Genomic DNA, 13,310 nt, shown 5'->3' with positions numbered 1-13,310 from the left:
GCGCTACGTTTGGGTCGTAGGGTTCTTCAGGATCTGACTACAAGTCGTACAGCTACTGGAGTTGGGTGCGCCTGAACGCTGAATTGAAGCAATAAACAGGAGCAAAGGGAATTGTAAGAAACAGAGCGGTTGAGGCTTCCAAGCCCAAGTGTCTGTTAGTAAGTCCTGCGAGTCTCGCACGCCGAGAAGGCCATACAAACCCCGGTCAGTCGTAGAGGCATTTCGAAGTCATGAAGTCGTAAGAATGATTCAGTGCATGTCCTCCCAGTTCGGCCGCGCCTGACCGATGGACAGCTTGCCCTTCTCTTTGCGCTGCCTGAGGTTCTTCACCTCGGTGTTGATGAGATCGCGTAGGCGCTCGAGATCGAGACTGCGCTCGGCACGCGAACCCATGAGCAGGTTGCGCCAGATGCCGGCGGCCGCCACGGAGTTGTCGATGGCCAGCTGCATCGGGCGGTGAAGGCGAACCATCTTCTGCATGAGATGGTCCGGGCTCGGGTATATGGCGTCCGGCCAAGCGATGCGAATGGCGAACCACCACCCTAGGGGCTGAGGACGAAAATAAGACTCGGAAAGAATCAGCTTTAGCTGGGATAGTACTCACGCGGCCGTCTGGAAGGCATCGCTCTGGGTATGTATCGTAGGTAGTGAGAGAACCGTCAGGAAGAGAGAAGCTGTTGGAGAGCAAAGAAGTCACGTCAGTACCCATTCATTCATCTCAGCCATGTCACATACCGATGAACGACCCAATGGCTCTCATCATTCCGATGCTTAGCGAGCACGATAAGCAGTCGTGGGATCCCCTCGAGCCCGAAGGGGGCCCACAGATCCCTGAGCATGGCACACGCATCGCCATGTCGTCCATTATAGACCGCGGCGCTTATAGCATCGGCCATGTTGGGCGGAACGAAGAGGCGGTCGACCCGCCCCGGAGGACTGTCCGTCATCTTGGCCCTCACATAGCGTTTGTACGTCTGCGTCGACCAGATGCTCAGCGCAACCTCGTCTACCTGCATCCCGCGCATCGTGCTGTTTACGGCGTTGTCCAGCTCAGACGTCCGCCAGACGATCGCCCAGCTCAGCAGGCGCTGGTGGACTCGCTGCCATGGCGGTGGCGAGTTACGCTCACCCGCGTAGTCTCCTGGCTGCCAGAGTTGATGGTCGGGCATGTTGCTGCCGTCCTGAGGAATGGGTGGGAGCGGAGGAGACCCGCGGCGGTCGGTGTAGCCTCCCGTGTTCCCGTCAGGTATTTCAGGCAGGCCGGACTCTGTGACAGCTGCCTGCGCGTCGCCATCATCATAGTCATCGCCGTCCTCTCGTGCAACCTCCCATGTCTTGTGCGTGGCCACTGACTGGCTGCCTGTCGGTCGCTCGCGCAGCCTATAGAACTGCTCCTCGAGGTACTGCTGGCCCGGAGAATCGGTACGGTCGTTCGGCATATATTCACTGCCCATGCCACGAGTCTGATCGTCGGTCGGCGCCAGATGGCCATGCAGATCATCCTCGTCGTCATAGACGTCCTCCTCTGGGATGGCATCATGCAGGGATCCGTCGTGATGATGCATAGACCCGGGTAGTGTGTGCAGGTTGGTCGAGGTGCGCAGCTCGGTGTCCACAGGCTGATACATGGACTCATCGCCCATCGTCGTCGCCATGTTCACCGTCTGAGTCATCGGGCTCTGGTTGTATCCACCTGCTTGCGAACCATAAGCAGGATAGCCTCGTCCGTCGGTGACGTATGATTCGCCTCGCGAAGATCGCAAACTCCGCTCAATCTTGGGTGCTAGGGTATCGAGGCGTTCGCGCATGTTTATCATGCCGTCGATGAGATCCTTAGCCCATTCGGGTGGCTCGGCGGAGGTGCCGATCTGCGTGGAACGCTTCGACGTAGGCTGAAGTTGCAGAGCAGCGGCAAGATGCACGCTAGGGTCGTGGTCGTGATAGGACTTGCGATACTGCCTTATCGACTAAATGGACGCGTCATCAGCTACGCTCACGACGGCGAAGAGTCTTGACACTCACCTCGTTGTCGTTCTTCATACCAAGCTTCTTGACCCTTGCTCGGACAGCCTTCCTGACAGCCTTCTTGACAGGTTCACCCATAGGCTGGTCTAGCGCATGCAGCAACTGGCAAAGCTCCATATCGTGGAAGTGCGAGTTCTGTACCTCGGGTTCCAAGGCTGACGGTGCCACAGTCGACAGAGCGTAGGACGTACGCGAACGTGGCTGCGGGCCCGTCAATACGTTGTCCACCATTCTCCGCTCGTCTGCGTTCAAGTCATCCGCGGGCGATATAGGTCGAGACGGGGTGGGTGTTGCTTGCGGGTCGTTGGCAACGGAGCGCTTCGACCTCGTGGGAGACATAGCAGCAGATGCTGCTGCCCGTTGCAACTCTTCGTACGCACTGCGATGGGTCGACATGGGCGCAGCCTGAGAGCGAGATGACATGGGTGCGGCCTGGGAACGAGGCGACATGGGGGCTTGCGAGCGACCTGATAACATAAACGTGTGTTCAGCTATCTTTCATCGCCTTTCGTCATTGTCGTTATCAGCATACCTCGCTGAGAAGTCGCATAATGCTCGCCGCCATTAGCCTGCGACGTGCTCTTCATAGACTTCGGGGGCTTCTGAGAGGCTTCCTGGGCTGCCCTCACCGTCCGCTTGGATAGCGCCTCTGTGACGGAGTCGGACGGCGCAAGCGAAGGGGACTTGTTCGTTTGGCGGTCGACGGGAGATGGTACTCGCTGAGTGTGGGCCTTGGACATGTTTTCCTCCAGAATAGACTCGGGCAAGGGCGGGTAGACTGTGCGGTTCGTCTTATGCGTATTTCGTGACTTGAGCGACTGCCCTTGCGAGGCAGCCGTCCGAGGTGACCAAGGTCGCTCCCCGCCACCCGTTGCTGTTCGTGTAGGCGAAAGCGCCCGCGAGGCAGACTTCGGCGACACCATCTACAAGGCGGTAAATACAGAGCTAGTGAGACAGCGTAGTGCTTACCCCGCCCATGTCGGCATTAGATGGAGACTTGTTCGAGGCTCTAGAACCGTTATGTCTCATTCGGGACGCCGTAGGGCTTGAAGGGATTTCAGCTACTGAGGCCGGAAGCGGAACCGCTGCTGCCGGCGTCATGCCAAACTCCTATTGAACCAGCAATGAGAACGTCGGCCTCAATGGACCTGCACAGCACGTGCCTGGAATGGATTTGGATGACTGCTACTCGGTGAGCCAGGGGAAAGCACGGGTGGCTTGGGTGGAGTGTTCTGGCGAGAGTCGGAAGGCATACTGCATACAACTCAATCTACTCACCTGCACGAAGCCTCCGAACCCATCACCTGTCGGGAGAGGCCCGAAGTTACCAAATGAGGAACCAAACGACTCGAACTTCGGGCCAGGAGGATCGTTAGGTCCCGGTTCGCGCTCCGGCTGAGGGAGTATTAGGTGTTCGAATAGCGTGTTATGGCGGACGTTTGCTCACAATACCAGTCGTCTGAATAGGTATCGTTCGTGTGATGTTTGATCCTTCCTGTACATCCGACCTGATGTCGTCGCCTCCTGCGTCGTCATCGAGGTCAAGATTTTCCTCCTCCTGCGGTGGTGTTTTCTGGAGCCCTTCCAGATACAACAACACTAACGCGGTGCTCTATCAGTACTGTGCCGCGCTCTCACGACCAAGTCTCTCCATACCCTTTTCATTGGAGGCTAAGGGCGTGGAATCAGTAAGATGGACGCGTTGAGGTGGAACCCCACGTACCCGGAGTATTGGATCGTAGCATGTGGCTATGAATCGTTTCCCGAGCATCCACAGTAGACATCGTGATTCAGCGCAAGTTCGACTTCGAGCAAGTTCGGGGTGAATTTGGAGTAAGGTGATGCGAGAACGGCGAGTATATAGTAGGGGAACGTGAAGGAGGTATCCGGCGGAGACAAAAGATTTATCAAGCGTTGAGAACGGAAGAAGAGTGAGGTAATGCGGGCTGGGTGGATATGAACATGGGCTGGAGTTCAACTGACCGCCTCGCGATGTCCGCATGCACATAAGCGCCGTTGACCTCTATTTGTGCACATCATCACCGACGCCGAGCTGTACAACGCCTCCCTGAGGTCCCTCGACTGCATGCGTGTACGGGTCTACTACAATGCTACACTCTCTCATTGTCATTCAACATCGTGCATAGAGCAAGCTTCTGAGGCAGGATCACTGCTATGGTCGTACTCAAGTCGTACTGTAGACCACCTTTCACGTTCACAGGCGTCCATACTAGGTACACACAGCCAATGGATCTCGGTGGACGGTGAGTACCGGTGAGTACTTCACTCAAGCATCTCTACGAGGTGAGTCCCTTCGATGCGCTGTTTCAAATCATTACATCCCCATCCCAAGCTGTCGCTGCGTGTCTGAGGCAGTTATGTCGCGCTTCCGCCTGTAGGACTGCTCTGGCTGTGACCTCTTTGAGTGGGCTCGGAAGAGGATCCTACCGGGTCGCATATGCTTCTGCATGGACTCAGTCGTGGATTAGTCTCCTCGATTGTTCCCTGCCCCGTGAGGGCATCACAGTAGGAACGATCGAGCGGGTAGTCCACTTGCGAGCTCCATTCATCTTTCGACAGCGTTTATGCATACCAAGCTGCGTATGTACTTAAAACAAAGACATGCCTCGCGACCACAGTAGAGACGTCTGCGAGTTGGCTGATCGCCCGTATGACGCTGTGTGCTACCGTCCACCGTTCACCATTGGTGGACAAGCGTCTTGGTGCAGTCATCTGAATGAACCTTTCTTTAGTGTCATCACTATTCACAGTTGTGGGTTCTGACACTGCCTACAGTGCGGCGCTGTCTGGCGCTGTATCATGTCCGTGAGACACAGCAGACCGTTCATTCTGGTTCTGAAGCAATGTCGCTATGGTCAGACGATAACTGCGTCACGACCTCAGAGACCGATGATGGAACTTGAAGCTAACTTGAAGGCCTGTGTACTGACATCTACCAGGGCGGTGTTTCAAGTTCAGTACTTAACGACAATCATCATATACACCTGGCATGCAATTTGTCAAGACACCAGAGACCAAAGAACCTCCGCGCTCCGAGTTCTCCTCGACTCCGGATCCGTGTCGCCGTGTCGTCGCGTGTGAGCGCTGTGAAGATGCGAAACACAACTGGTGAGTAGTGTGTCCTATAGAAATGCTTTGAGACTTAAGTTGCGCTATCCGCGGTTTGCGTTCCTTCTGTAGCTAGACTGCGCTCGTGCAGGTATCACTTTCATGCCCCTGATCCGAAGCTGCAGTAATTCGCAACAATGAGCTTTCTTTCGACACTGCAATTGACACAGTTGGTGTAGCCGTTGGGTCACAAAATGCGAGCTTTTGACACACGGTGATCGTTGGAGCTTGACAGATCGTACAGATGGAAGTGCTCGCCGTCTGAGAATCTACGTCGGCGTGTAAAGCCCTCGCTATGTAGATAAGGATGAACCGAAAGTATTCTCGGAGGGTAGGTCTCAAGCTACCGCCGCCAGACGTATCTCATTCTCTCGCTAGTTCATTACAGTGCGCTGCAATGGGTTGGAACTTCATCATCGATGACTCAAGCTCCTACATCAAGTATCATCCAGCAGGTTCGTGTTGCCGATGCCATAATCCTTATACGGGCCACTCAGCTGTCATCAGAGGATTCGGGCTTGGGAAACAATACATCCTTGGGCTGGGCCCCTTACTGGGAAGGCGCAGGTGGATTCCTCCATCCAGTGAATTCGGCTTACGGAACTGCGGCAAGCGGGCAGTCACTCCATGTCACGGCACTTGATGGCGCCAGCCTGTCATTTGAGTCCCATGGTGCGTCATTTTCGTCAATGCATTTACGTTAGCTCATCCAGGGACCATACGCAGGCACTGGGTTCTGTCTTTATGGGACGTCAAGCGGCACATTCGACGTGACGATAGACGACGTTTCTGCTTCCAGCCAGGTGCAAAGTGCAGATGACGTCCTTTACTGTCAAGACGATCTGCAACCGACAGTGCACTACGTGAACCTCACTGCGCACTCCGAACCAAACTCCAATCAGCAGTTGAGATTTGATTACGCCAGCGTCGCCTACGATTTCACAACAGGGTAGGTGTTGTCTTTCACGTGCTCATGAATCACTCAACTCTGCACACAGGACAACTACACCTTCGACGCTAGTATATAACGACACGGACGTATCCGCGTTTCACTACATGGGAAAGTGGAATACCACGACGATCTCTGGCGCGCCGAGCACCACTTCAGCAGCTCCATTACACAAGACGAGTAGTGATGGAGCGTCTGCGTCAATAAAATTCACCGGAGAAGCCGTCGCTGTGTATGGCTTTAGAACTTGGGGGAGCTATCTGTACAATATCGTAGGTTCATTGTCGCAGCAGACGAGTTGCGCTCAACCCCGCTTGCACTCTAGACCCTGGACGATGAACAGCATCAATACAACGGGAGTACACTTTGGGAGCTCCTGAATTCGCTCTTGTTCTTCCGAGCCGGATTATCCGCTGACACGTCCCACAACATCGAGGTCACCTACGTTGGCGACGAATCGTACTACTTCTTCTACCTGAACTCCATTACCGCGTTCAGTGCAAATGCCACGGACGATACACCGAAGCTGTCACCTTCATCCATGTGAGTCTTCACCTGTAGGGCCGGATATTTTTGGATTCAATGACGTGCTCCAGGACGTCCGGCATACAACACCATGCGGACACCCGCGCCATTATTGGAGGGGTGGTCGGCGGCGTAGGCGGCCTGCTGCTAATCATTGGTCTGGTGTCATGTCTCTGGCGTCGAAGGCCCTCACCGTATGACTCGGAGGATATCTCGCCGTTCACGAACGTGGATGCGCCATCAGAGTCTCAGTCTCATATCACTGGGACATCATCCAGCATCCTTCCACTAGCGAATGGTACGCACCGGCCACAAGGCTTCATGGGAAAACGTGCCTCCCTGGCGAACACGCCAGTCATCTCGCAGAACGCGCAGGCACAGCCAGTGGCAGCTTCATCATCAGCTGGTGGCGGAAGCCAGGCGGCGGTTCCTAGCTCGACCCCTCGATCTGGGCCCAGGACACCTACGAGCAGTAGATTTGCTTCTACACCACCAGTTGCTCAACCTGTCACTGTTGACCGGATCATCGAATTGATTGCGGAGCGGATTGACAGAAGAACATCGCCGACTCCTGACGCGGACGGAGATGCCCCTCCTCGCTACCCGGATAGCACTGTCTGACGAGTTCGCCCCCTCTATCCCTCTCTGATCACCGCGACTGCATTCACCATCGGTTACCTGTGACTGTCAATGTACCCTCCCTTAGACACGGTCCTTTTGTGCGTTCCGCTTATTCTTTTACTCTCCTGGCATTGGTCCCCTGTAATCGAACTTATAGGTGCTGTGACGCTTGCGCTAGTACACATATTGGAGACTGGTCACATATGAGGGCCACCCTACGAACACAGAAGCGACGACAAGTAGAACGCATTTGAGTTTTGACGGTGCGCACATTCCGTTATATATGATCACCAAGGTCTTCCAAGTTCTGACCGTCCCCATTCAATCTTCGTCAGAGTTTCGCATCAAGAAGAGCGTAAGCGGGAATTCAACGAATCGTTCGCAGTATCACTAGAGACGAAGAAGGTGAGGCTCAACGTGAGTTCTACTTATTCACAGGACGATTGCGTAGTGCATACCTGACGGCGGTTGAGGCATGAGTGTTGAATCCTGAAATCTCCTGCTCTGCCACACGGCTACCGGTGCTACCGGTACCGTCAACAACCTCAATGTGCAAGGATCAATCGATCACCGATCATCGGTACATGGAGGTACGCAATCATTCAGCCCGCGATCGCTCACTGTCTGGGGCAGTGTAAAACTGGTGTAACACGAGACAACCGCCGGCTTGGCTGCCTTGGACGCAAACCCACACTGAGAGTCTAGACTGACGTTACTAGACTCACCGGGCTCACGGCGGGTCAACACATCGGCAAGATATTATGATGATTCACAAGCTATCCCACTTACCACTTGTGTCGGTCACCGCATCCAGGGTCCGCAGACGGTATCATGAAGATTAGAACCTGAGTGGACAACGTCAACTAAGCTCTACTACGTCCAATGCCCCTGTGAGTACGCACATCTGTGACATCAACGCGTCTGCATTGAGGCCAATAATATCAATCGAGAGTGGAAGTTGATGGTCGTCAATGTCGGTGCCATCACGGCCCGGAGAGTAGCTTGCAACACTTTAAGTTTAAGGAGTGGTGAGTAGATAACACGTTCACCTGCTGCCCCTCTTCAGCGGTACCCCCTGCCTTTTGTTCGTGCGCTTGCACTGGCATTACCATGGGCACTGGCTGGAACTTTACGGTCGATGATTCGAGTTCATTCATTACGTACAAGCCCTTCGGTCAGTATACATAGACCATCGTGCTGTTGAATCGCAGGCTGACTTGGCTACGTGGATACAGAGGATGGCGGTTTGGGGGATCGCACCCTCGTCGGTTGGGAACCGTCTTGGTCAGGTTCTGGGGGTTTCCCAACGGCATTCGCAATCGATGCCTCCGGACAATCGCTTCACAGCACTGCCCTCGACGGGGCCAGCCTGAGCTTTCAATTCTATGGTGCGTCCTGCTCGAGGCCGTAAACAATGATGCGCAATTCACTGAGCAATCATAGGAAATGCTGTGTACCTGCATGGGTCTACCAATGGCACCCTTGACGTGACGATTGATAACAACGTCGTCTACTCTAATGGGTCTGCCATGGGCGATGGACTCCTCTACTTCGCCGAGGAACTCGCTACTCAGACGCATTACATTACAATGACCGCACACTTCACCCCCGACTCTGAGCAACTACTCCAGTTTGATTTCGCGGATGTGACCTACACATTCAGCGACGGGTGCGTAGTGCTGTTTCTTTCCGAGATGTCTCTCCCTCTGAGTGCAATCTCGAATATAGATCACAGGGTCCACCGCTCGAGGTTCCATACCCCAATACGAACACGTCTGTCTTCCAGTACACCGGGCAGTGGTCTGAAGCCTCGGCCGCTGGCGTACCAAGCCCGACTTCGACGGCGCCTCATCATATCACATCTCAGTACGGCTCATCAGTATCGATGAACTTCACTGGGGGAGAGGCCGTCGCTGTGTATGGGGTCAGAGACTGGGGTAATTGGATCTATAATGTGGTACGTATCGCGCAGTACAGTGGTAATGCTTCATCGGACTAATATGGAGTGCGTGTAGACAATGGACGGGTATAAGACGCAGTATAATGGAAGCACGCCTTGGAAGCAGGAGAGCTCGCTTCTGTTCTTCCAAGCTGGGCTTGACCCCAATCAGACACACACGATTGTCCTGACGGACGACGCCGATCAGACTTACTTCCGGTTCATGTTGAACTCTGTCTCTGTCTTCCAAGCCAATCATACTTCATCTGAACCTAGTTCGACGACGTGAGTTGCCAACCACAAGCTACATTCCCGGATAATCCTGAGTCCTTGTCTAGAACGACCGCCGGCAGTGCGACGAATTCTGTGTCCGCCGGGAGTGCTGGCACCACTAGGTCGACACATACAGGAGCCATTGCGGGAGGTGTGGTCGGCAGCATTGCCGGTTTGCTCCTCATCATCGGTTTATTCCTGTGGATGTTCCGTCGCCGAGGCTCATCCAAGTCGTCCGATGTATCGCCGTTCCCCATCCTTCCCACCGCCTCCTCGTCATCTTCAGGCTTGCGTTCCCTCAAAGTGGACTTTGCACCGACCAGCGGCACGACGTATACTGGCCCTGTAATGTCAGGGGTGTATCACAGAGACATGTCGATGGGCCAGCCGCTCACATATGCCCCTGCCACGACGTTCTCCACCAATGCAGCGAGCAGTAATGGCGCGAGTACTGCGACTGGCACTGCACATACTGAAGTGAGCCCGGTCGCAGGAGTCCCATCCTCACCATCGGAACACGCTCCGGCCGTGAGCGTGGACCGCATCATCGAGCTCATCGCACAAAGGATTGATCGTGGATTGCCCGCAGGTGCTATTGGAGACGATATCGCCCCACCACGCTATCCGGGGAGTGTCGTTCAATGATGTTTGCTGCGAGCCAATATGATGATATAGTACTAGTAGTTTCATTCACCATCTGTCTGCCTGGTGCCCTTTCAAGTTGCCCGGGGGGTACTGTCGTTTTTATGACTTCGTTCCGTAGCCTCAGACTACTGGCTTTGACTCTGGATGTATTTGTATAATATAGTGGCATTTGCCGTTGGCTATCGACGTATCTGATTGTCACTTCAATTGTCATGCATATGCATGTTGTGTCGTTCGAACAACTTGCGATATCACCTGAATTCAGCTAGGATCAAAGCGTACTCGCCATGGCCTTGCATGCATGCTCTCAACGATGTGGTGACTATACACGATTACCATAGATGCCGCTGCGCTGTGATTACCTGGCCATCAGAATATATGACAATCACGACGGCGTCCCAAGGTCTACCCTTCCTCCGTCCACGATTCGATAGTGTCATGAGACTGCTGGGAGCAGGCTGGAGTATGCAAAGAGTCGGAAATTTGTCTAGCACAGTCCGCAGAATCCGTCCTCATGCAATGTACAGTGACGCCACCCTGCATAGCCGAATCCGAGGCCCTCTCCGACGCGAGAGCGGGAACTTTCGGGATACTGCCGAGGGGCTTCATCTTGCTATCCGGCGACATACGAGCGGTATAAGTCCTCCGCTCTAAGTCGGCAGTGCGCGCAGGAGTAGCAGGACGCGCAAGCGTTCGCCCATCAACCTGAGGCTGGCTTCGAGTTCGTCGACGAGGTGTGGGACTACTGTAGCCGCCGTCGTCTCCTGTTTCTCGTTTCCCAGACTGGGGAAAAGGGTCGACATCGTTCTGCTGCAATATCAGAATGTGGCTCAAACAGACCGTGAGTAAAGCGCACAGACCTCTGGTGTCGAAACGCGACCATCGCCTTCCGCCTTAAGAGGGGATATGAAGATCCCAGGAGCAGGCGCGAACACAGGCAGGTGAGTTGGTTCTTCTAATTTCCGTTCGCCTACACAGGCCGTTCGATGGCCGTCCCCAGCGTGGGACGTGTTAGCATGGGAGAGACTCAGAGAGGGCACGATCCACGTCCCATCAGTATCTTCGAGACGTTCCTCCTCGTGGAGTGCCGGACTGCGCGCACTTGACGAAGAGCGCACATTGCCCTCTTCCAGTACTGGGGTACGCAGGATGCTTCTTGCTACGGGTCCGAACGGAGAGCTCGCCCCTGGAAGATCGACACTGCCAGCCCAGATGTCCGAGGAGGACGATCCTGACGCATGAGACTCGCCGATGCTTCCACGGTCGAATCTTTCCCACTTGAAATCGACGAAGGCAAGGTCTGCCGGTAGCATATAGTCATTCTCATCGAGAGGGTCCGAACTGCAGGGGTCCTCCGCAGGCGAGTCGAAGTAGATCCGTACTGGCCTAGGCGATGCATTTCGAACACGCTCGGGTGCGTGACCAATTGGCAGAGGGGACTTTGATGCGGTGACCTGGCCTCCTGTAGACCTGACTTTATCACATCGAGGCCGCGGGAGAGAGGTATCGGCCACCTTCAAGAGTGGTCGTAGAGCAGGTAATGTAATGGTCATGTCAAGAGGGAATGAAGAGGAGGATCCCGGGGTAGTCTCGCTGTCAAGAATACTGTCCAGCCTCGTCGCTGCAGAGCGTAACCATCCAGTAGCAAGCCGTGAATCAGGTGAACCAGCCACAGCGGTATCCATGATCTCCGCGTGTTGAGCAAGGTAAGAGAGACTGTCAGAGTAGTCACTGTGACCGAGAACATCCATCGGGTTATGCTGCGAAGCCGAGGCACCTATCCGAGGACCTGGTTGAGCGAAAGGCGCAAGCCCAGCACCGGGCAGTTCGGTCCCTTCGAGCCGGTCGGACGCCTCAAGCGCAATGTTTCGTACAGCGTCCTCTCGGCTCAAACCAACAGATCCCAGTCGAAGGTCAGCAGGCGGCACCGCACCGACAGAAGACGCAGGCCCCGGCGTAGAGAACGGCATCGGCAGGGGATCCTCGGACTCGAGGCTTTCGCCGGAGATCGACGAGAGATGAGTTGACGTTTCAAGTTGTGGAAAGACATAAGCGTCACTCGAGAAGGGATTTTGGGCCGCAGAGAAGTTACTTGCGGGGTGTCCCGGCAGTGATAGGTTTCTTGCATTTGGACGGACTGTATGCGTGGTCGAATTGTCTCCGAGAGGATTAAAGGCAAAAATAGAGTCTTCGTTGATAGGTGGCTCAACAGACATTGCACGATCCAGTGGTGCGGGTATATCGTTGCTGTCACTGCGCGCAATGGGTGTTCCGAGCCTCGCCGAAACATCACTTGATGACGACGGCAGTAGCATGCGGAGAGGGTGGTGTACGTCAAGCGTTGAGAGCGTGTTGCCAAGCCATGCGGGGATAGAGAGAGGTTTACGGGGTCGTCTGTTGCTGATCCTATAGTCCCCAGAGCTCTCCACCACGCCCATGTCCCTTGTGCTGTCATCGCCGTGCATCTTGATGACCGCGAAGTCGGCTCCGAGTCGACCTTCGTGTAGCTCGCTATATGCGTCCACGGGTGTTCTCGGCACATCGAAGTCTGCACTGGCGGACGAAGACGACGCGGCGCGACGACGCCTTCCGGAATGAGAGCTTTTGGAGCTCGCAGGCGATGTATGCAGGATATTGACAGTCTCGATCATGCGGTCGAAGCGAGAATTCAGTCCAGTCGTCTTACGCCGCTTCACCAGTAATGGCTCCGCCGACCTAAGCCCATCAACCAGGGGTATTTCAACATTGAAGCTAGCGGGACACGCATACTTACCGATTGCTGCCGGTCCGCTTGCGCGCTATAGCATCCCCCGGCACTTCATTCTGGGCCAATAGTGAAGGCATCATTACAGGACAGCAGCTGCAAGGAGCAAAAGATCAGCATGCAAGTGTGTAGATATTGTGTGCACTGTGTGGGCAGAAACGAGGTGATTGCGGTCCCCGAACAAGTCGCGCGACCGTCGCGACACGTCGCGCAAGAGTGTGTCTAGAGTCACGTGGGTCGCGTTACCCGCGCGTCGCGGGTCCACAGGACCAACATAGGACCCACGTCGACAGCTGTTCCGATTCGCCACCTTGTCACTATGCGGCATTTGCGACGATATCTTCCGAAATTGCGCGATTCGGGCAGCGCTCCTCTACCCTCTTCATGTCACAATTGGCTGTGGCAGTACAATGCACGTTTCGAGGTAAGTATTCAACCCG

The 13,310-nt window shown here is 54.9% G+C and overlaps 4 protein-coding genes across 4 annotated transcripts; 2 read left to right on the top strand and 2 right to left on the bottom strand.

Moving 5' to 3' along the window:
- Nucleotides 1-249: 249 nt before the first annotated feature.
- Nucleotides 250-2,364, bottom strand: C8Q71DRAFT_704438 (uncharacterized protein; the record flags this gene model as incomplete). Its single annotated transcript, XM_047920388.1, has 4 exons — nt 250-549; nt 605-674; nt 736-1,967; nt 2,023-2,364. 4 exons carry the CDS (start codon nt 2,362-2,364, stop codon nt 250-252), a joined length of 1,944 nt encoding a protein of 647 aa, XP_047781156.1.
- A 3,187-nt stretch (nt 2,365-5,551) lies between these two features.
- Nucleotides 5,552-7,249, top strand: C8Q71DRAFT_856015 (uncharacterized protein; the record flags this gene model as incomplete). The annotated part of the gene is made up of 6 exons (XM_047927246.1): nt 5,552-5,609; nt 5,662-5,826; nt 5,881-6,103; nt 6,153-6,375; nt 6,429-6,646; nt 6,700-7,249. 6 exons carry the CDS (start codon nt 5,552-5,554, stop codon nt 7,247-7,249), a joined length of 1,437 nt encoding a protein of 478 aa, XP_047781155.1.
- Nucleotides 7,250-8,082: 833 nt separating this feature from the next.
- Nucleotides 8,083-10,322, top strand: C8Q71DRAFT_510104 (uncharacterized protein). The gene is made up of 6 exons (XM_047919043.1): nt 8,083-8,423; nt 8,485-8,637; nt 8,693-8,918; nt 8,978-9,206; nt 9,265-9,473; nt 9,527-10,322. Exons 1-6 carry the CDS (start codon nt 8,360-8,362, stop codon nt 10,104-10,106), a joined length of 1,461 nt encoding a protein of 486 aa, XP_047781154.1. The 5' UTR covers nt 8,083-8,359; the 3' UTR covers nt 10,107-10,322.
- Nucleotides 10,323-10,451: 129 nt separating this feature from the next.
- C8Q71DRAFT_905943 (uncharacterized protein) lies at nt 10,452-12,950 on the bottom strand (the record flags this gene model as incomplete). Its single annotated transcript, XM_047928908.1, has 3 exons — nt 10,452-10,913; nt 10,947-12,821; nt 12,880-12,950. The coding sequence occupies 3 exons, from the start codon at nt 12,948-12,950 to the stop codon at nt 10,757-10,759; spliced, it is 2,103 nt and encodes a 700-aa protein (XP_047781153.1). The 3' UTR covers nt 10,452-10,756.
- Nucleotides 12,951-13,310: the final 360 nt, after the last annotated feature.

Source organism: Rhodofomes roseus (assembly GCF_022264815.1).
Source record: "Rhodofomes roseus strain CIRM-BRFM 1785 chromosome Unknown C8Q71scaffold_6, whole genome shotgun sequence".
Taxonomy (NCBI): Eukaryota; Fungi; Basidiomycota; class Agaricomycetes; order Polyporales; family Fomitopsidaceae; genus Rhodofomes; species Rhodofomes roseus.
Note: the sequence above shows the minus strand (reverse complement) of the source record. Positions and strands in the feature narration are given on the sequence as shown.